This window comes from Piliocolobus tephrosceles, chromosome 15, assembly GCF_002776525.5.
Source record: "Piliocolobus tephrosceles isolate RC106 chromosome 15, ASM277652v3, whole genome shotgun sequence".
Lineage (NCBI taxonomy): Eukaryota > Metazoa > Chordata > Mammalia > Primates > Cercopithecidae > Piliocolobus > Piliocolobus tephrosceles.
Window position 1 is genome coordinate 76,288,860 of NC_045448.1, and position 23,290 is coordinate 76,312,149.

Below are 23,290 nucleotides of genomic sequence, written 5' to 3' on the forward strand. Positions count from 1 at the left end.
AAATAACTAAGATCAGAGCAGAACTGAAGGAGATAGAGACACAAAAAACCCTCCAAAAAATCAATGAAACCAGGAGTTGGTTTTTTGAAAAGATCAACAAAATTGATAGACTGCTAGCAAGACTTTACAAAGAAGAAAAGAGAGAAGAATCAAATAGACGCAATAAAAAATGATACAGGGGATATCACCACCGATCCCACAGAAATACAAACTACCATCAGAGAACACTATAAACACCTCTACTCAAATAAACTAGAAAATCTAGAAGAAATGGATAATTTCCTGGACACTTACACTCTCCCAAGACTAAACCAGGAAGAATTTGAATCCCTGAATAAACCAACAGCAGCCTCTGAAATTGAGGCATAATTAATAGTCTACCAACCAAAAGAAGTCAAGGACCAGATGGATTCACAGCGAACTCTACCAGAGGTACAAGGAGGAGCTGGTACCATTCCTTCTGAAACTACTCCAATCAATAGAAAAAGAGGGAATCCTCCCTAACTCATTTTAGGAGGCCAACATCATCCTGATACCAAAGCGTGGCAGAGACACAATAAAAAAAGAGAATTTTAGACCAATATCCCTGATGAACATCGATCCTCAATAAAATACTCAATAAAATACTGGCAAACCAAATCCAGCAGCACATCAAAAAGCTTATCCACCATATCAAGTGGGCTTCATCCCTGGGATGCAAGGCTGGTTCAACATATGCAAATCAATAAACGTAATCCAGCATATAAACAGAACCAAAGACAAAAACCACATGATTATCTCAATAGATGCAGAAAAGGCCTTTGACAAAATTCAACAGGCCTTCATGCTAAAAACTCTCAATAAATTCGGTATTGATGGAACATATCTCATAATAATAAGAGCTATTTAAGACAAACCCATAGCCAATATCATACTGAATGGGCAAAAACTGGAAGCATTCCCTTTGAAAACTGGCACAAGACACGGATGCCCTCTCTCACCACTCCTATTCAACATAGTGTTGGAAGTTCTGGCTAGGGTGATCAGGCAAGAGAAAGAAATAAAGGGTATTCAGTTAGGAAAAGAAGTCAAATTGTCCCTGTTTGCAGATGATATGATTGTATATTTAGAAAACCCCATCATCTCAGCCCAAAATCTCCTTAAGCTGATAAGCAACTTCAGCAAAGTCTCAGGATACAAAATTAATGTGCAAAAATCACAAGCATTCTTATACACCAGTAACAGACAAACAGAGAGCCAAATCATGAATGAACTTCCATTCACAATTGCTTCAAAGAGAATAAAATACCTAGGAATCCAACTTACAAGGGATGTAAAGGACCTCTTCAAGGAGAACTACAAACCACTGCTCAGTGAAATAAAAGAGGACACAAACAAATGGAAGAACATACCATACTCATGGATAAGAAGAATCAATATTGTGAAAATGGCCATACTGCCCAAGGTAATTTATAGATTCAATGCCATCCCCATCAAGCTACCAATGACTTTCTTCACAGAATTGGAAAAAAACTGCTTTAAAGCTCATATGGAACCAAAAAAGACCCTGCATTGCCAAGACAATCCTAAGTCAAAAGAACAAAGCTGGAGGCATCACACTACCTGACTACAAACTATACTACAAGGCTACAGTAACCAAAACAGCATGGTACTGGTACTAAAACAGAGATATAGACCAATGGAACAGAACAGAGCCCTCAGAAATAATACCACACATCTACAGCCATCTGATCTTTGACAAACCTGAGAAAAACAAGAAATGGGGAAAGGATTCCCTATTTAATAAATGGTGCTGGGAAAATTGGCTAGCCGTAAGTAGAAAGCTGAAACTGGATCCTTTCCTTACTCCTTATATGAAAATTAATTCAAGATGGATTAGAGACTTAAATGTTAGACTTAAAACCATAAAAACCCTAGAAGAAAACCTAGATAATATCATTCAAGACATAGGCATGGGCAAGGACTTCACGTCTAAAACACCAAAAGCAACGGCAACAAAAGCCAAAATTGACAAATGGGATCTAATTAAACTAAAGAGCTTCTGCACAGCAAAAGAAACTACCGTCAGAGTGAACAAGCAACCTACAGAATGGGAGAAAATTTTTGCAATCTACTCATCTGACAAAGGGCTAATATCCAGAACCTACAAGGAACTCTAACAAATTTACAAGAAAAAAAACAAAGAACCCCATCAAAAAGTGGGCAAGGGATATGAACAGACATTTCTCAAAAGAAGACATTTATGCAGCCAACAGGCACATGAAAAAATGCTCGTCATCCCTGGCCATCAGAGAAATGCAAATCAAAACCACAATGAGATACCATCTCACACCAATTAGAATGGCAATCACTAAAAAGTCAGGAAACAACAGGTGCTGGAGAGGATGTGCAGAAATAGGAAAACTTCTACACTGTTGGTGGGACTGTAAACTAGTTCAACCATTATCGAAACCAGTATGCCGATTCCTCAAGGATCTACAACTAGAAGTACCACATGACCCAGCCATCCCATTACTGGGTATATACCCAAAGGTTTATAAATCATGCTGCTATAAAGACACATGCACACGTATGTTCACTGCAGCACTATTCACAATAGCAAAGACTTGGAATCAACCCAAATGTCCATCAGTGACAGACTGGATTAAGAAAATGTGGCACATTTACACCATGGAATACTATGCAGCCATAAAAAAGGATGAGTTTGTGTCCTTTGTAGGGACATGGATGCAGCTGGAAACCATCATTCTCAGCAAACTATCGCAAGAACAGAAAACCAAACACCGCATGTTCTCACTCATAGGTGGGAACTGAACAATGAGGTCACTTGGACTTGGGAAGGGGAACATCACACACACTGGGGCCTATTATGGGGAAGGTGGTGGGGGGAGGGATTGCATTGGGAGTTATACCTGATGTAAATGATGAGTTGATGGGTGCAGCACACCAACATGGCACAAGTATACATATGTAACAAACCTGCACGTTATGCACATGTACCCTAGAACTTAAAGTATAATCATAAAAAAAAAGAAAATGAAAAAAAAAGAAAGAAAGAATTGTAGACTTTATTAAGTAAAATTTTATGAAGTTTACCCCAAGAGCCAATTGCAAGTGATTATCAAGAGCCATAATTGATATTTCCCCGGATAAGTTCATAGGAGAGGATGTACAAATAAATGTGACATTGGGAATAGAACTTTGTGATTAATAAATATTTGAAGTCTAAAAACTCCATCTAAACAACAATGATTGATAACTATTACTCAGCCCTCTCCTCTATACAGATAGAAGCTGCAGGACTCTGTGGGGTGGGCCTTGGCCGCACCTCTAAAGGGAATGCCTTTCTACTGTGAAATAACATTCTAAATGCATTTTAATACCAAGATTTGTAGGTTAAGCCCTAGTGCATGTCTTGACTAGGGGTTTAATCATTCCCAGAAATGGGTGATTTTGCCCTTGGTTGCTTATATTTATAGGTGTAATTGAGAATATATGTTATTTATGATTTTATCATAATTTATATCACCATAACTATCATAAAAATGATATATAGATCCAGTTAATTATTAATTCTGTCATAATTTTTTGTATTATTGAATTGCTACATTTGGGTTAGTCATTCCCATTATAATGAACACTGGTTTTTTTTTCCCCAAGATTTTGTTCAACAATTGAATGAACACTTCTGGCATGACTGTCATCCACTAGAACATTTCAGAGCTTGCAGTGAGTTTATATCTACTATGAATAAGATGTAGAGCAGCTGGGTTAAAATGTTATAATTTATGTTTCCTCCACTTGACATCGTCAACCTTTCAATATTTTTTCCAGTCAATGGTGTAATTTCTGAATATTAATCGTTTATCTCTTCTACAATTTGAAAGAAATGTTTCCAAGTTGATCACTGGTGTTTTACGTATTTATTTAATTTATTTTTTGAGACAGGGTCTTGCTTTGTTATCCAGGCTGGAGTGCAGTGGTGCGATCTTGGCTCACTGAAACCTCCGCCTCCCAGATTCAAGTGATTCTCCTGCTTCACTCAGCCTCGTGAGTAGCTGGGACTACAGGCATGTGCCACCGTGCCCGGCTAATCTTTGTATTTTTCATAGAAACGAGGTTTTGCCATGTTGGTCAGGCTGGTCTCAAACTCCTGATCTCATATGATCCACCCACCTTGGCCTCCCAAAGTGCTGGGATTTACAGGCATGAGCCACTGCACTCAGCAATCACTAGTGTTTTAAATTTGTTTATGATATCTGTTTTTCATCTAGAAGATTTCAGTGGTAATGGGGTCAAACTTACCAATCTCTCTCTTCATGGCTTTGGGGTTTTTTCATTCTATTTAAGAAGGCATTACAATTTATTTTTACTTACAATGTCTTGCATAGTTATTTCTTCATTCCATCCATAAGTTTTCATTTTTCGAAATTGAATTTCTAGAATAGATAATTATAAGGTTCATAGTCAAACAATACAAAAATGCATACAGTGAAAGTGCTAGCTCCAATCTTGTTTCTTCTTCTTCTAAGCCTTTTACTATCCTAGGGAAGGTAAGTTCTTTCATTTGTGGGATATATATATAAATCTTATATATATAAGATATTATTCTTACATATATGATATTCTTCCAGAAGTTCTTTATGCATATCAAGTAAATAGAAATATAAGATACTGATTCTCCAAAATTGTGAAGTATGGATCAATTCATATTTCTTTTTTCCACCAGATATCTAATTGTCTGAACATCGTTTTTCCATCCTTTCCACATTTATTTTAATTTATTTATTGTTATTATTATTTGAGACAGAGTCTCGCTCTGTCACCCAGGGTAGAGTGCAGTGGCATGGTCTCAGCTCACTGCAACCTCTACCTCCCCAATTCAAGCGATTCTGTGCCTCAGCCTCCCAAAGTTCTGGGATTACAGGTGTGTGCCACCACACCCAGCCAATTTTTGTATTTTTAGTGGAGATGAATTTTCACCATGTTGACCAGACTGATCTTAAACTCCTGGCCTCAAGTGACCCAACGGCCTCAGCCTCCCAAAGTTCTAGGATTACAAGCGTGGGCCACCGCACCTGGCCTCCACATTGATTTCAAGTGCCAGTTTACTCACATCATAAATTCTCATACACATGTGTAACTGTTTTAAATTGGTTTTTTAAAATTTTTATTCCTACTTTGTCCTTCCGGTGTCAGTAACATTTTTTCTTGTTCCTTTTTTCCAGGTTTGCTCCTCTGTGAAGCAATGGAACAGACTGTGTTTCCAGGCTAGATATTTACTTAGTTACAACCCTGCAGAACTCAGTCCCATTCAATACTTTTAAACTCAGATCAGATCATCAGATTACATCACCAGCTCCCACTCCCCTGACCCCCATAGTCCCACTGTGCTCTATGCCTCTCTCTCCCTATTTAGCAGGTAACGTTGTCATTGTTTGACAGTCTTTCCTTTACACTATGGCACCCTATTATGAAGACACTAGGATTATCAACTTTGTATCTCCAGGATCTAGCCCAGTGCCTGGCACATGGTAGGTGAACAATAAAAACTTGTTAAATAAGAATAGAAGGCTGACTGACCAAATGAATAAATGAATAAATGAAAAAGTGCTTGAGAAAGATCTGCTCTACCTTCCCTTGCCATCCTAGATTGTCTCTTCTCACATTTTACTTCCATCACCATCATGGTCTTCCCCACCGTCCCTCTCTCCTATACTTGCCATCAGTGTGTGATGAATTATCCACAAGAATGGGCTGTATTTCAAACAAGGCCTACATCCATTTCTGACTAGGGCTTAAAGTCCAAATCTGTGTAAAAATCCTAGTCAGCTCAAGATATTCACCAAGCAAAAAAGGAAATAAATATTTCTTACTAAGTTGAGGATGGCTGGAGAGAATTAGCTCACAAATACTAAGAATATTTTAGTATTACATATGTAATTTAAAAATATGAAGTGTTATGGATTATTGTTTAATAGTCATTGCAATGAAACATTGGCTAGCTTGTAGAAAAAATATTATACTTTCATACATTTGAATATGAAAATGATTTTGTGGCAGGCAGCTTGTAAGATGGCCTCCAATAATCCCCACCTCCTCGTATTTCTGGCTTTGGGGTCCATTTCACTTGAGTGTGAGCCGGACCTACTGACTTGTTTCTAATGAACAAAATCACGGTAACAGTGATGGCATGTTGCTTCTGAGATTAGGTAACAAAAAGACTGTGACTTCTGTCTTGTTCACCTTCTTGTTCCATTGCTGGCTCACTCTGAGGGAAGCCAGGTACCTGTTACGAGCTGCCCTATGGAAAGGTTCATACAGCAAGGAACCAATGTCCCCAGCCAACAGCCAGCAAGGCTGCTTCTAGTCACAGAACGAGCTGGCAAGCAGATCTTCCCTTAGTTGAGCCTTGAGTTGACTATAGCCCCAAGCAGATCTTCCCTTAGTTGAGCCTTGAGTTGACTATAACCTCTTGATTGCAGCATTGTGAAAGACCTGGTGTCAAAATCTCTCAACTAAGCCACTTCTGGGTTTCTGACCGACAGAACCATACAACAATAAACGTTTGTTGTTTAAGCTGCTAAATTTAGAAGCAATTTATTAAATAGTTATAGATAGTGAATAAAGGAGTGTATGTGTAGTGGGGGTGAGCTTATGAGGCAATATGAAGTTCCTTCATTCAGGCAAAATATATACTTCGAGGCTTCACAGATAATATTGACTTTGGAGAATCTGTCATGGCCCTGGGTCTGACTTTTGATTTTGAAAGACCAGAACCTGATTTTCAGCACAGCATGAAATAGATACATCACTTAGGGCAGACTTACATGAGCCAAATTTATGAAATTGATATGATAAAACTAAATGCTAGTTTATTAACTTATAAGTGAACAAAAAATAATATGCTGACCAGAATACCAGAACATTTATGTCTTTGTGACCACCACTTTCTCTCCTTGAAGGCAAAATTTAATGTCAAACATGGAAGGGGTTGCTTGATGAACACAGAACAAAGGGAGTTTAATACAGGTTTCAAGTGTTTATTGGCAACAAGCTAAGTCTCCTATTAGGGATTATTTCATCTATGGAATCAGACAACTTGACAACTGTTGTCTACAACTTCCTTCATTTATGTCTGCCCCAGGATGGACTCATCCGTGGGCCTGGAAATTTCCCAAATTACTTGTCTAAGGCTCTTTCCTTTTCTGGCTGGGCACTGGCTAACTTTTCATGTTGTAACTGGTTTTCCAGACTACCATTTTGACTAACCCCTCTTTGGAATGAGAGATTTCTTCTTCTTCCATCTTCTTTTTCTACTTTTTCTTTCCTCCTCCTCCTCCTTCTCCTCTTCCTCCTTCTTCCTTTCCTCACTCCCTCCCTCCCTTCTTTGGAATGAGAGATTTCTTTCTTTTTTTCCTCCCCCACCCCTCCTCCTCCCCCTCCCCCTTATTTGGAATGAGAGATTTCTTCTTCTTCCTTCTTTTTTCTTCTTTCCTCTTTCTTTCCTCCTCCTCCTCCTCCTCCTCCTCCTCCTCCTCCTCCTCCATTCAGCAGCTAGCAAGGCACAGTGGCTCACAAGTGTAATCCCAACACTTTGGGAGGCCTGCACAGGTGAATCACTTGAACCTAGAAGTTTAAGACTAGCCTGGGGAACAAGATGAAACTTTGCCTCTACTAAAAATGAAAGAATTAGCCAGGTGTAGTGGTGTGCATCTGTAATCCCAGCTACTTGGGAGGCTGAGGTACAAGAATCATTTGAACCCAGGAGGTGGAGACTGCAGTGAGCCGAGATCGTGCCACTGCACTCCAACCTGGGCAACAGAGCAATACTCTGTCTCCCCACACAAAAATAAAATAACATAAAAAATAAAAATTTAAAAAAATCAGTGGCTAGATGTGTGGGTTTGTTACATGGATATATTGGGTGACGCTGAGGTTTGGGCTTCTATTAATCCCATCACCCAAATAGTGAACATAGTACCCAATAGACACTTTTTCAGCCCTTATCCCCCTCACACCCTCCCCACTCTTGGAATACTCAGTGTCTATTGTTCCCATCTTTATGTCCCTGAGTACCCATTTAGCTCCCTCTTAGAAGTGATAACATTCAGTATTTGGTTTTCTGTTTCAGTGTTAATTCGAGAATAATGGCCCCTGGTTGCATCTATGTACCTGAAAAGGACATGATTTCATTCTTTTTATGGCTATGTAGTATTCCATGGCATATATGTACATTTCTTTATCCGATCCACCATTGGTGGGCACCTGGTTTGATTCCATGTCTTTGCTATTGTGAAGAATGCTGCAATGAACATATAAGTGCATATGGCTTTTTGGTAGAATGATTTTTATTTTTTTATGTATGTATGTATGTATGCATTTAGAGATAGAGTCTCACTTTGTCATCCAGGCTGGAGTGCAGTGGTGCAATCTTGGCTCACTGCAAGCTCTGCCTCCCAGGTTCACGCCATTCTCCTGCCTTAGCCTCCCAAGTAGCTGGGACTACAGGTGCCTGCCACCACGCCCGGTTAATTTTTTGTATTTTTAGTAGAGACGGGGTTTCACCGTGTTAGCCAGGATGGTCTCGATCTCCTGACCTCGTGATCCACCTGCCTCGACCTCCCAAAGTGCTGGGATTACAGGCATGAGCCGCTGCGCCCTGACGGTAGAATGATTTATTTTCCTTAGGGTATATACCCAGTAATGGAATTCCTGGGTCAAATGGTAATTCCATTTTTAGTTATTTTAAATCTCCAGACTACTTTCCACAGGGGCTTAACTAATTTATTAACCAACACTGTGTAAATGTTTCCTTTTCTTCACAGTCTTGTCAACATCTGTTATTTTTTACATTTTAATAATGGACATTCTGACTGGTGCAAAAATGGTTTCTCATTTGGCTTTGATTTGTCTGATGGTTAGTAATGTTGAGCTTTTTTTTTTATATGTTTGTTGGCTGCTTATAGGTCTTCTTTTGAGACGTGTCTGTTCATGTCCTTTCCCCACTTTTTAAGGTTTTTTTTTTCTTGTTCAATTATGTAAATTTCTTATGGATTCTGAATATGAATTAAATATTTTTCAGATGCATAGTTTACAAATATTTTCTCCCATTCTGTAAGATGTCTGTTTACTCTGTTGACAGTTTATTCTGCTATGCAGAAGCTCTTTATTTAGATCTCAATTGTCAATTTTTTTTTTGATGCATTTGCTTTTTAGACTTAATCATAAATTCTATGTCTAGGCGAATGTCCAGAAGAGTACACCCTAGGCTTTATTCTAGGATTTTTGTAGTTTGAGGTCATACATGTAAGTTTTTAACCCATTTGGAGTTAATTTTTTTATGTGGTGAGAGGTAGCAGTCTAGTTTCATTCTTCAGCATATAGTCAGCCAGTTTTCCCAGCACAATTTATTGAATAGGATGTCATCTCCCCACTGCTAATTTTTGTAGACTCTGTTGAAGATTAGTTGGTTGTAGGTATGTGGCTTTATTTGTTGATTCTCTATTGTGTTCCATTGGTCTATTTGTTGCTTTTTGTAACAGTACCATACTGTTTTGAAGACTGTAGCCTTGTAGTACAATGTAAAGTCAGATCATGTCATTCCTCCTGCTTTACTCTTTTTGCTCAGGATTGCTTTGGCTATTTGGACTCTTTCTTGTTTCCATATGAATTTTAGAATTGTTTTTTTCTCCTGACAGTAATTTAATAGTAATGTCACTGAATATGTAAATTACTTTGGGCAGTACGGACATTTTAGTGACATTGATTCTTCCAATCCATGAGCATGGAATGTTTTTCCATTTGTTTGTGTTATCTATAATTTATTTCAGCAGTGTTTTGTAGTTCTTGTTGTAGAGATTTCATCTCCTTGGTTAGATGTATTCCCAGGTATTTTATGTTTTTGGTGGCTATTGCAAATGGGACTGCATTCTTGATTTGGTTCTCAGCTTGAATATTGTTGGTGTATAGACATACTACAGATTTTTGCATATTAATTTTGGATCCTGAAACTTTATTGAAGTTATTTATCAGGTCTTTTGGTAGCATCTTTAGGGTTTTCTAGGTATAGGAGATTCTTTTTTTGGAAGTGCTAATACATGAATCAGATTATAGTTTTCTCTTGCTGGCATCTTTAAAGTAAGTTTTACAAAAAGCTTTTTTTTTTTTTTTCCAATTAGGTGAAGGATATGTTAATTAGCTCAACTGTGGTAATCATTTCACATTGCATACATATATCAAATCACGATGTACACCTTAAATATATACAAATTTTATCTTCAATCATGTCTCAATGAAGTTGGAAAAAAAGAACTTATTATGATCTATACATGTATCCCCAAACTTTATGCATTATCTCAATTTAATCCTTATACCAACCCAATGAGGTAGGTATACCTCTATCCTATTACCCATGAAGAAGCAAAGGCAGAGATGGGAACCTCTCTCAAAGACTCACGGCTAGCACATTACAGAAAATTTTTTTTACTGACTCTACCTCACAAATAGATGGAGATATAGAAAAACAAATAACACTTTCTATTTCTATTGCCTCTACCTCAATTGTTCCCAAATTGGAATAACTATCAGAATCACCTGGAGGATCTGTTAAAGCACACATCACTGGATTCTGTGGCCAAAGTTTTAAATTCAGTAAGTCTGGGGGTAGGGCCTGAGAATTTGTATTTTTAACATGTTCCCTGGTTGTGCTGATGTTGCTAGTCAAGGCTCTTATTAGGGATGATTTTAAGATGACTTTAAGAACCGTTTTTTTTCCTTCTGTTCCAGGTTAGCACCATCTCTCTTTTGGAATATTCCAATAATTTCCTGCTTCTCACCCGTTTTCTAAAGTACAATCAGAGTGATCTACCTAATTTTACTTAGAAATATTCATTGGGTGCCAGATATTCTACTAGAGGATGTAATAATGAGCAAAACAGACAAGGATCCTGATGTCACAATAACCTGAAGCAGCCAGTTTGCCTGGAATACTTTCTTCCCTTGGCTGAACATTATATAATGATGTGCATGATCTCCTTTCCATGGGTGTAAAACACAGAAGTAAATAATTAACTATTCCTGTAATCAGCTCACAAAATGGTTGAGCCAGCTCTGTGCTCTTTGATTTTGCTCTATGAAGTTGTTTGGTGGAATAATTTAAACTCCAGCTTGTTCTCCACATTAAGATAAGGTCAAAATGGCCTGATGGATGTTGGGTGAGCAAGAATATAGGAGAAAATTAAATAAGATTCTTTAGGCTAATTCTTCCAGTTTTGTAAAACTCTACACAACTATTCCTTCAACTGTAGAAGCGGGGAGGGCAGCAGGCATGGCTTGGCAATGTCTAGTAAATTCTGCCATCCTCCTGTGAAGGTCTGTCTTTTATTTTTCTGCCCCTGCCCATAGCACCAATCCTAGCAAGAGTGAAGGCCAAGTGTTCTGGGCATGGTTAATACAGAAAAATCTTCACCACTGCCAGTCATGATTATCTTTGCCTCTCCTCCCTTTTACTCTTAACAGCTTGAAGTCTACTTTTTTGGGTAGGTAGAAGAGCCAAAATATTGCTCATCTGAAATTTTGGTTGTGTGATTCCTTGTCATTTATAGAATAAATTCTTGTTCTAATAAAAAAAGCTAGAGTTAAAATACAAGGCCCTGTCTTTCTTCACAGCACCTTGAGTTCTGTGCTCAAAACATGGCCCTGTTCCTCAGGCTGGTGTAACAGCTCTTGTTTCTCATGATGCCAAGTTGGAGTATGGAGGCCAAACTGCAGAGGTTGGTTGCTTTTTTGAGCATTTGATATCTGTCAAAAGTAAACAGTAAGGCTTTAAACTGGGGAAACCCAAGAACAGGGTATGCATTTCTGTGCCATCTTTTTTGGTTGCTGTGTCAAGGACTGGAGGTAACTACAGGAAGGAAGACTAATGAGAAGGCTGTTGCAGGGATCTCCAGGGATCCTGAGGGGAAAAAATGGTGACCTAGATTGGTAACAGGGATGGAAGGATGAGAAGGTACATGGATTCCTGAAATATTTGATGGTGCCAGGCATACTTTTTGGAACTTCATCCAGGGGGAGATAGGGAAGAATCAAGGATGGCACTGAGATTTTTGGCTTAGGCAAGAGAGTGGATGCTGAAGTCATTCCCTGAGATAGCCAGTACTGGGAAGGAAGTCTGGAGGTGAACAAGATGAACTCAGTATGGATATGCTGAATTTGAGGTAGCTTTGGGACATTAATACAACTGGAATGACTAATATGTAGTTAAATAATCACATTACTCTAAGTGTTCAATCCTTATACTGTGCCACCATTGCTGAGATAACAAATTCCAAATTTCTTTTTTTGTGCTTGTTTCTCTTTCTTTTCTTTCCTTTTTTTTTTTTTTCTCTTTTTCTTTTTTTTTTTTTGAGACAGAGTTTTGCTCTTGTTGCCCAGGCTGGAGTACAATGGCACAATCTCAGCTCACTGCAACCTCTGCCTCCTGGGTTCAAGAGATTCTCCTGCCTTAGTCTCCCAAGTAGCTGGGATTACAGGAGCCTGACACCAAACTAGGATACATTTTTTTTTATTTTTAGTAGAAACGGTGTTTCACCATGTTGGCCAGGCTAGTCTCAAACTCCTGACCTCAGGCGATCTGCCCACCTTGGCCTCCCAAAATGCTGGGGTTAAAGGCGTGAACGACCGTGCCTGTAACGTTTGTTTACAGGACCGTGCCTTGACGTTTGTTTCTTAGAGATAAGTTCTCACTATGTTGCCCAGGCTGGTTTCCAACTCATGGACTCAAGGGATCCTCCTGCCTCGTTTTCCCAAAGTGCTGGGGTTACAGGCATACCTGGCCATGCCCAGTCATTTTCCAAATTTCTTAACAAGACTTTTCAGCTTTACTTCTCCCACCTATCCATACCCACTGTTGCCCAGCCCAAATTCATTTGGGTTCCTCAAAGGGTTTAGGCTTTCTGTAGTCTCAAGGACTACGGGCCAGCAGTTCTGTCAGGAACTGCTCTATTCTCCTTTCTGTGCATTCAACAAAGAATTCGTAAAATCAGCTGGGCGTGATGGTGCAAGACTGTAGTCTCGGCTACTCTGGAGGCTAAGGTGAGAGGACCGCCTGAGCTCAGGAGTTGCAGGCTGCAGAGCCATAATCGCGCCACTGCACTCCAGCCTGGGCAAAAGAAGAAGACCTTGTCTCAGAAAAACAAAACAAAACAAAACAAAACAAAAAGAGTTAGTGAGGGCCCAGGTAGGTTCTAGGTGCTGGGATAAAACAGTGAGAAAAAAGAAGACTTTCTCCCTTCCCTTGCCTCATTAGTATAATAGCAGATTTAAATACTAATCTAATAATTACGCAAGAAAGAAAGAATTGCAAATAAGATCAGAGCTGCCAATCGAAGGCACCTAGTGGGAATGAAGGCCTACAACGGGATTTTCACATAGCGAGAGCTTGCCTGAGAAGATACAGTTGATTCAGAGAGGTAGGAAAGAGCTTTCTAGGCCGGGAGAACACCCCTGTGGAGGGGTGTAACTTGGCTCATTATGGGGAACTAGAGAAATTTGCTCTTTTCCTAAGACATCAGGAAAGGAGCAGGAGGAGAGACTTATCTATTTTGTCCCATAGCAGCCGCCATCTAGTGGCAGGCAGCTACTATCTCGTCGCGCTGATTACTGGGAGTTGTAGTCTTGACGTAAGCTAGCTGGCATGGCGTCCTGCATTGCAGCGGGGCACGGGGCTGCAATGGGCCTAGGTCGGAGTTTCCAAGCCGCCAGGACTCTGTTCCCCGCGCCGGCCTCTTTCGCCTGCAGTAAGAGGAGCTGGGCTTGCGAGCTGGGGCGCATTAGGGGCCCAGGGTCAGGATGGGGGAGGCAACCCTGGAGATGAGAGGCAACCCCAGAGTTGGTCCTCCGTGGGACACCGGGTTGGGGGAGATTGCGGGGCTCTGCGGGATCTCAGGGGTGGCACTAGAGTCCTGACCTTCGTCGTCCGCTCCCGCAGGGGTCCACGCGGGGCCTGTCCGGCAGCACAGCACTGGGCCTTCTGAGCCCGGAGCGTTCCAGCCGCCGCCGAAGCCGGTCATCACGGACAAGCGCCTCCCAGCGGAACAGGAACGCAGGTGAGGCACTACCCTGGCGCCAGGCCGGCAACTGGGGTCGGTGAGCTCGTGAGCGCGTTCGCGTCCGAGGTACCGGCTCTAAGATGGGGGCTGCACCTTCCCCTGCACGAGCTGGTGTGTAGGATTCATGAGCCCGTGCACCACAGTGTTCTGTCTTCCTCGCTTCTCCCCAAGCCAGCATTCAACTTCTTTGCATTTTTATTGAGTCAGAACTTCAAGTAAGGATTCCCCATATTTTAAGCTCTTTCTTCTGTGGTATATGTCCTATACCAGAGTTTTTCTCTGAGGTACATCCTGTTTATACCTGTTTAAGTCCAAGAGCCGTTCTTTTCTCCCAAAAGACCCCAACCCTGGATAGGAATAGATTGGCCAACTTAAAAAATTTGCTGTGGGTTAGGTTGGAAGTTTTGGCAGACAAGGCACAGTAAAAATTGCCGCTAAAGTGTGTCTGAAACTTACTTATCAAAACAGTGTGAATAAAAACTAAAATGAATGATGGTCATCTTGGAGGTACATGTAAATTTAAAGGACTTAAGATCTGAAAAGAGAGCTGTGTAACAACCTTTTTAAAAAAACAATTTTCAGAGGAAAAACCTGCTATGATTATAGGCTTCTTGAAAGGACTGTAGATTGTTGATTGGATTACCTCTGGGATTTTTTTGTTTGTTTGTTTCCTAAATTTTTGAGATAGAGTCTGGTTCAGTCACCCAGCCTGGAGTGCAGTGGTGATCTTAGCTCACTGCAGCCTCAAAACTCCTGGACTCAAGTGATCCTCCCGCCTCAGCCTCCTGAGTAGCTGGAACTACAGGCACCACGCCTGGCCTTTTATTTTTTATTTTTTTAAACATTTAAAATATTCCACTGATTTAAATAGAAGTAAACTTGGAGTTAGAGAACCTAGAGATTCAGAAAATATTTCCTTATAAAACTTTTTTTTTTGAAGGTATTAATGGAATATCTCTTAAAGAGTGGCATTTAATAGAATTCACTTAAACAGGAATGTAAATGATATGTTCTGGAGAACAATTTGACAGAATTTAGTAAGTTTAAGTTGTGTATACCTTCTCACTCAGAAAGCACACAACCTAAACTCTTACATGTATGTACAAGGAGACAAGTACAAGAATGAATGTAAGTATTTTTTGTAACAAAAATTTAGAGGCAGAATAGATAACCAACAGTAGGTGAATAGGCAAATGCATTCATATGACAGAATATTGTACAGCAGTGAAAAGTGAATGAACTAGAACTGACTTTTAAACATGGATGATTTTCACAAATATGTGTGGGAAAAAACCTTTAGAATCATTAATGTAGTAGGATGCTATCTTTATGAAGTTTAAAACTATAGGCCAGGCGCAGTGGCTCACACCTGTAATCCCAGCACTTTGGGAGGTCGAGGAGGGTGGATCACGAAGTCAGGTGTTCGAGACCAGCCTGGCCCACACGGTGAAACCCCCGTCTCTACTAAAAATACAAAAAAAAAAAAAAAGCCAGACGTGGTGGCATGCGCCTATAATCCCAGCTACTCAGGAGGCTGAGGCAGGAGAACTGCTTTAACCCAGGATGCGGAGGTTGCAGTGAGCTGAGATGGTGCCACTGCACTCCAGCCTGGTTGACAGAGCAAGACTCCGTCTCAGAAAAAACAAAAACAAAACTATACTAAACAATAGTATATGTTGCCCAGACATATACTGCATATGTAAAGTAAAAAGAAATTTAAGGGGGACCTTCTGAAACTTCGCCAGTCAAACATGACTTTACCAGTAGTGGTACCAGCTGATATTATGTGTCTCCTGATGTGACAGAATAAGTTATTCACAGCATCATCTCTGTGATATTCTTACTAAAATTATTTAACCTTAGTCTAGGTATGTGGAAACAATCCAGAATCCAGGGATAAGATAGTAGGCCTTGACTGTTCAAAAAAGTTAATGTTATAAAACTACAAAGATGGGGAAAAGTCTTAGTTTGAGAGACTAATGACCAAATATGATGTGTGAAGCTTGATTGTATTTTGAATTGGGCAACAAATAGATGTAAAATACCTTCCCAGGATATTGACATACATTTGAGTATGAACCCTATATTAGACCACGCATGTCCAACCCGCAGCCCAGGACAGCTTTAAATGTGGCCCAACACAAATTTATAAACTTTCTTAAAACATTATGAGATTTTTTTGACTTTTTTTTTTTTTGAGCTTACCAGCTGTTGTTAGTGTCTTTTATGTGTGGCTCAAGATAATTCTTCCGGTGTGTCCCAGGGAAGCCAGAAGATTGGATACCTCTGTATTAGATTATGTTATCAAATTAATGCTAACTTTTATAGGTGTCATAAGGGTATCATGATAATATAGGAGCAAGTCCTTATTCTTAGCATAAGCCTTCTAAATTATTGAGGAATGAAATGCCTTGCTCTTCCAGTTTTTTGAGACAGAGCCTTGCTTTTGTCACCCAGGCTGGAGTGCAGTGGCATGATCTTGGCTCTGCAGCCTCCCACTCCTAGGCCCCTCCCTACTCATTCCCCCAAGTGGCTGGGACTACAGGTGCCTGCCACCACGCCTGGCTATTTTTAACATTTTTTTGTTGGAGAATGAGGTCTCACTATGTTGCCTAGCCTGGTCTGGAACTCCTGGGCTCAAATGATCTACCCTTCTCGGCCTCTCAAGTGTTGGGATAACAGATGTAAACCACCACACCTGGCTGACATTTTCAAATGGTTCAGAAAAAAATGATATGTATATGTAAAGCAAATACAGCAGAATTTTAGCAGTTAGTAAAAGTAGATGAAAGATCTACAGTTGTTCATTGTATTATTAATTTTTTGGTAGGCTTTAAAATTTTCAAAGTAGGAAATTGAGGAAGAGGAAGAAATTCACGGGAATAATCACCAAATTTAGGATAGTAATGAACTCTACAGAGTAGGAAGGGATACGCTGGGGCTTCCACAATATTGATAATTTATTTCTTGAGGTGGTTGGTAGAGACATGAATATTCATTGTACTGTCATTTATACTTTTTATGTAGATTAAATATTTCATAATGAGCTTAAAATCAGTTAAAGAAGAAAAAAAGGAAGATTATTATTTTTTAAGCGAAAGGATTTCACCTTTATAAAATTTACACAATTTTCACATAACTTCATTTCTACAATCACAACAGTCCTGAGGTAAACAGGCAGGGTCTAATCATTCTCTTTTTACAGAGGGAGAACCAGCAACTTAGGGAAATCAAAATGGGGACACTAACAGGATTTCTGTGGAAATTTAAGTAAATGAGAATTTATAGTGAATTTTTCATTCTAAAACAAATACCTCACCTTGGCCAAAAATGGGACATTACCCAAAGTCCCCTACTAGGCCAGAGGAGAAAAGCAAGGACTTACCTCCTACAGAGGCACAAACAAGGCAGACTAGGACCCAGCAGTCACCTAAGGCCCAAGGATCTCCAATTAGGAGAACGTGAAATGCAAGGATGCGAGACTGGCCTAAGGTACAGGAAGAGCAGTAAACAGCAGAAAACAGATGAGGAGGGGGAAAAGCAAGAATTATTAAACATGGTCAGGGAGCGAAGAGCACTACAAAGCCTCAGGATTTCTTCAAGGGATACTGCTGTGCCAGGAGGGCAGAAAGATAACCACGAGACACCAGGACTACCAAGAGGCGTCACAGTCGTCACAATCATCATACTCAAACTGGTCTGTAGTCTTGGCCAGCAGACACAGCAAACAAGCCTGCAGATGCCGCAGGCCCTTCAGCACCATCTCCAGGGCCAAATGATCTTCAGGAAGATCATTTTAAAAGTCAGTTTATAATTAGTAATTTATATGTTGATGTCTTTTCTGACATAATCTATTATAGCATGTATAGCTCAGTGTGAGACCTGTAGTAATGGTCATAGGCTTTGGAGACTGACAAACATACCTACATTTAAATCTTGACTTGACAGATTTATAGCTAATGTAGCAATGGGTTAGTTATTTACTTTTTTCAAGCTTCAGTTTCTTGCTCTGTAAAAAGGAGATGACACCAAACCCACATGGTTGCTAGAAGGATTAATTTATGCAATAGATGTTTCACAAAGCTTTTAACAAAATACCAGGTGAGTACTCAGGAATTGTTAGCTATTTTCATGAGCATTAACAATTTTAGAAATAAGATTGACTTTTATTTAGACAATGAACAATAAAACAGGTCAATATCGTATTTTTTAATTTCTTTGAAAAGCAACAATTTTTCTTTTAGCAGCCTTTTAAGTTTACTTTTAATTAATTAATTTATTTGTATTTTTCACAGGTTCTTGAGTCCTGAATTCATTCCTCGAAGGGGAAGAACAGATCCTCTGAAATTTCAAATAGAAAGAAAAGATATGTTAGAAAGGAGAAAAGTACTCCACATCCCGGTGTTCTACGTTGGTCAGTAAGAGCTGTGTGCTTTTATTATCAGTGATTGAGTGGTTAGTTTCTTAGTGATTGGATGGTTAGTTTTCTTAAAAAAACAAAAGAAGATTTTTTTTTTTACATATCTGGGTTATGCTCATATGAAGTATTTCTTCCTAAATTAAAAGATTTAGGAAGTTAAGAAGAAGTTATCTAGAAATGCTATTTGTTTATTTCTGCATCTTATATAAAGTTTACTTTTCAGCTGGATGTGCTGGAAAAAAAGTTCACTTCTCTTTTGAATTTGTAGGAAGTATTCTTCGTGTTACTACAGCTGACCCATATGCCAGTGGAAAAATCAGCCAGTTTCTGGGGATTTGCATCCAGAGATCAGGAAAAGGCCTTGGAGCTACTTTTATCCTTAGGAATGTTATCGAAGGACAAGGTAAGTTTTATTTCATCATTTTCATTGTCTAGAAAATGTTATCTCAGGATTCCTTTTTGTTTCTGCATCCTGGGATAAGAAATCTGAAATTTGAAAGTAAAAGGGGACTCTGAGGGAAGATGTGGAGCCTGTGGCTTTAGAATGGATTGAGATTTGATGTTAATGATTAAATGTGGTTGATGGACATCTTTCTCTTGAAGGCTTCTTATATTATTGGAGCAACAGTCATTAGAAGTAGACTTTGCAAACCATGGCAACATCAAAGGGGGGAATAAATCACTATAAAGCAGTATGGGGATATTCATTTTAGGAGCAAATAACCCATGAGTAAAACTTTAAGACAAACATATAATGTCTTCATGAATTACTTGCTCCTAAAATGAATATCACTGTCTTATATGACTTGGGAGGAATTTTAAAAAGGCAAAATTGTGTTTGTATACTATGCCTTATAGGCAGAGGAACAAGTAGTAAAACTCTAGCAAGATTATTAATTAAAATGGCAGGAACAGTTAAGTTTATCAAGTTGAATGCTTCATGAAGTTCCAACAACAAAGTATTCTTATTTTCAAAGAAATTGAAAATGTGAAAGCAGTTGCTGTCTGTAATGACCTAGTGGGCTGTGCGTGTAGGAATTCAGCAGGACATAATTGATTTGTGCCTTAAATCAAGTCAAATACTTGGAGAGGCCTTGTAATAGAAGTAAATGAGCATAGGAGTGAGTCATTTGATTTTCTTTAAGCGTTAAGATAGTAATAGTTTCTACTCTACATGGTTCTAGCCAATCCACTGTGAGATACTGAATTAGAAGTACTGGATACAGAATACTCAAAAAGGATTAGCTCCCTCTTGCCATTCTCTATAGTATGTCTGACTGTTGTAACCTGCCTCAACCTTCCCCATCACTACTTCCTGCATTAATGTTTCCTTCTTGTCCAATGGCTTTGTATACCATCTTTATAATGATAACTTCCAAATTTATAACTCCAGGACTGACCCTTTTTAAGTTCCAGATTTGCATTTGCAACTCTCTGATCAACACTCTATTTGGATGTCTTACCAGCATAAGTTTAAAGCAGAACCCTTTATTTCCCCTTGCGGGGTGTTCCATTCACAGTCTTTTCTATTTCCATAAATGGTACCACTGCCTACCCACTTACTTTCACACATGCAGTCAATCAAGTTTTCTTGGCACAATCTCCAAAAAATATATCACGGTTTTGTCTGTTCTTCCCTCTACATTGCTGTCACCCTCATCCATGTCACCATTATCTGCTTGCATTTGTGCAGTCTCTGGTTTACATTTCTGGTGTCTTATTCTGTTTGTGCTGTTATAACAAAATGCTACAGGCTGGGTAATTTAGAAAGAACAAATTTATTTCTCACAGTTCGGGAGGCTGGGAAATCTAAGTTCAAGGTGCTGGCAGGTTTGGTATTTGGTGAGGCCTCCTTCCCTGCATTCAAGATGGTGCCTTGTTGCTGTGTGCTCTGGAAGGGCCAAGCACTGTGCCCTCACATGGTGAAAGGTGAAAGGGCAAAAGCAAAACTAGTTCTCTCCAGCCCTTTAATTCTACTATGAGAATTAAGAGATATGTGACTCAACATATTTCTAGAAGCCATTTTTTCTTTTTTAGACTATCATTCCAATTCAGACTTTCTCACTTTATATTTAAATGGATTTTAGCTTTATCTTAAACATTTCAAATTCACGGCACATTTTCTACATGCAAAACTTTGTGCTAATTCCTTTATGAAATGCTTTTACTGTAGTATGAAACATGTATAGGAATGTGGACTTAGATTGTAAGAATATATTTTATTTTCTATTTAGGTGTTGAGATTTGCTTTGAACTTTATAATCCTCGGGTCCAGGAGATTCAAGTGGTCAAATTAGAGAAACGGCTGGATGATAGCTTGCTGTACTTACGAGATGCCCTTCCTGAATATAGCACTTTTGATGTGAATATGAAGCCAGTAGCACAAGAGCCTACCCAGGAAGTTCCTATTAATGAGGTATGGGTTATACATTCGAAACCAGAAGTTCAAGTAGAAAATAAGAAAGAATCATCTTAATGAAAACTTCAGAAGAATTTTTGCTTATGCCTATCAGCCTGATTATTCCTTTTTTTTTTTTTTAATCTTCCTTAGCTGAAAGTGAAAATGAAGCCTAAGCCCTGGTCTAAACGCTGGGAACGTCCAAATTTTAATATTAAAGGAATCAGATTTGATCTTTGTTTAACTGAAGAGCAAATGAAAGAAGCTCAGAAGTGGAGTCAGCCGTGGCTTGAATTTGATATGATGAGGGAATATGATACTTCAAAAATTGAAGCTGCAATATGGAAGGAAATTGAAGCGTCAAAAAGGTCTTGATTCTGGAATGAATTTGGTTAGTTGCAGAAGATTATTGGCTCTAAGAGGATATATTTTGAGACCAATTTAATTTCATTTATAAGGACATAGTAATTAAGTGAACTAAACATTCATTGTTTTAATACTTTTTTCTAAAATAAAACTTGTACACCAGTTTATTACTCTAAAAAGAGAATTACACATGCCAAATGGTCTGATGTCCATTTGCTTATTGGAGGTAAAGCTACAATAGAAGTCAGAGCATCACCAGAATGTTCTTTAATGAGCATGGAACCTGAGCAAGGGGAATAGATGGGGTGATTTTTTGTAAATTGTGAAACAATTCATAAGCACAATAATGTATGATTTACAGAATAATAAACATTCATGTACCCACTATCAGGTTAAGAAATCGAATATTTAGTAATATCTAAGAATGTTAAGAAATAAAACATTTAATAAGATCTCAGAAGACTCTGGTATATCTGCAATTGTATCTCTCTCCTTTTTACATGTAAATATCATCTTGACTTCTTAATCATTTCTTTGCATTTCTTTTAGTTTACTGCCAACATATATTCTTCAACAATATATTTAATTTTGAAAAACCTGTTAGCAAGTATAAAGGGGCAGTATTACTATTATTGCATGAAGGCTTCAAGGGAAACGTTCAGTCTTTGGGTCACAGTCTGGCTTCAGCTCCCCCTGAGGGTTTACAAAGGCCAATTTTGCAAGTTCATGGCTAAGGTTATGAGTGAGTTCTGCTAAACAGAAGGCTCACTACAGGGTATCTGGCAGGATTATACTGGGTAACTGGATGTCGTGGAAATGTGGTTGGAAGAAGTAAACTGTTTTTTGATGCTCACTGCATGATGAATCAAAGTCTATATCTTAGGATTAGGTCAAAACAATACCTTTGGTATATGATATGAGTGTTGTTGCTGATCCATGCAGCATGGATTGGAAAGCTGGGGTATAATCACACATGCTTAAGAAAAGCATGTAATTTGGTCCATACTCACCTGGGTAAACTTGCTCAGGTTAAAAAGTACAGTACTATCCTAATTCTTGAAGGCAACTCTCAACCTGTCCATTACCTTCATTCCATCATTACCTTCAGATCTGCCCTCTAGTTCCTAGCTATCTTGGGACTAACTTCTTTCCTGTGCTCAGCTGTTTTCTGGATTCCATATTTTCCATTTTATTGAGTACTAATTTGTTTTACTAGAGCACATCCTTTGGTAGCTTCTAGAGGAAGTTTAAGTGGAAGTAAAATTTTTGAGACCTTGCATGTCTCATGTTTGATTGATACTTTATACGTTTAGGTAGGAGGTAATTTTCCTTCAGAACTTTAAAAATATTGTTGCTCCATTTTCTTTGTTTCCATCATTGTATTGAGAAATCCAATGCCATTTTGATTTCTGTTTCTCATAAATTTCATGATGATGTGCCTTGGTGTGGGTCTATATTTATCCATTGTATTGGGTTTTGGGTGAACCCTTCCAAGGTAGTAACTCACTTCTGTCAGTTCTGGGAAACACTTAGCATTGGTTGATGATTTATTCTCTGCGGCTTTGTTCTCCAAACTATTTTTTGGATGTTGGATATCCAGCACTGGGTATCTGTTTCCTTACCTCCCTCCCTTGACCCCAATCTCTTTGTTTTTTAGCTCTTTTAGCACAATCTTCCAACTCCTTGCTATTGTATTTTAAAATCTTAAAGACCCCTTCTTGATTTGTAAAAGTTCCTTTTCTTATAACCAAAAAGCCTTTATCTGTGGATTTGCTCATAGATAAGGGGTATTCAATATAGTGTTTGTATTTTTTTTTCATTTAAAATTGTTTGCACGTCTATTTCCTCCAAATTTCTTTCTATATTTATTTATTTATTTTTTGTCTGTATTTCAGGCTTTTCCAGGATATTTGGTAATCTTTGGCTGTCTTCTTATGGTTGAATGAGGGACTAAAAAGCTTCAAAGCCTTGGGATTGTGGGAAGGGGTTGTCTTC

At 38.9% G+C, this 23,290-nt stretch overlaps 1 protein-coding gene and 1 long non-coding RNA gene across 2 annotated transcripts in view; one reads left to right on the forward strand and one right to left on the reverse strand.

Moving 5' to 3' along the window:
* Nucleotides 1-14,075, reverse strand: part of LOC111523399 — a 33,960-nt gene extending 19,885 nt beyond the window's left edge. The window contains exons 1-2 of the long non-coding RNA XR_002725514.2: nucleotides 13,970-14,075; nucleotides 4,378-4,439 (exon numbers count right to left, since the gene is read on the reverse strand). This is a non-coding gene — a long non-coding RNA (uncharacterized LOC111523399). The remainder of the gene's footprint in view (nucleotides 1-4,377; nucleotides 4,440-13,969) is intronic.
* On the forward strand, nucleotides 13,663-21,750 carry MRPL19 (mitochondrial ribosomal protein L19). The gene is made up of 6 exons (XM_023187964.3): nucleotides 13,663-13,799; nucleotides 13,991-14,108; nucleotides 18,407-18,525; nucleotides 18,800-18,934; nucleotides 20,766-20,947; nucleotides 21,083-21,750. Exons 1-6 carry the CDS (start codon nucleotides 13,697-13,699, stop codon nucleotides 21,302-21,304), a joined length of 879 nt encoding a protein of 292 aa, XP_023043732.2. The 5' UTR covers nucleotides 13,663-13,696; the 3' UTR covers nucleotides 21,305-21,750.
* The last annotated feature ends 1,540 nt before the right edge of the window (nucleotides 21,751-23,290 follow it).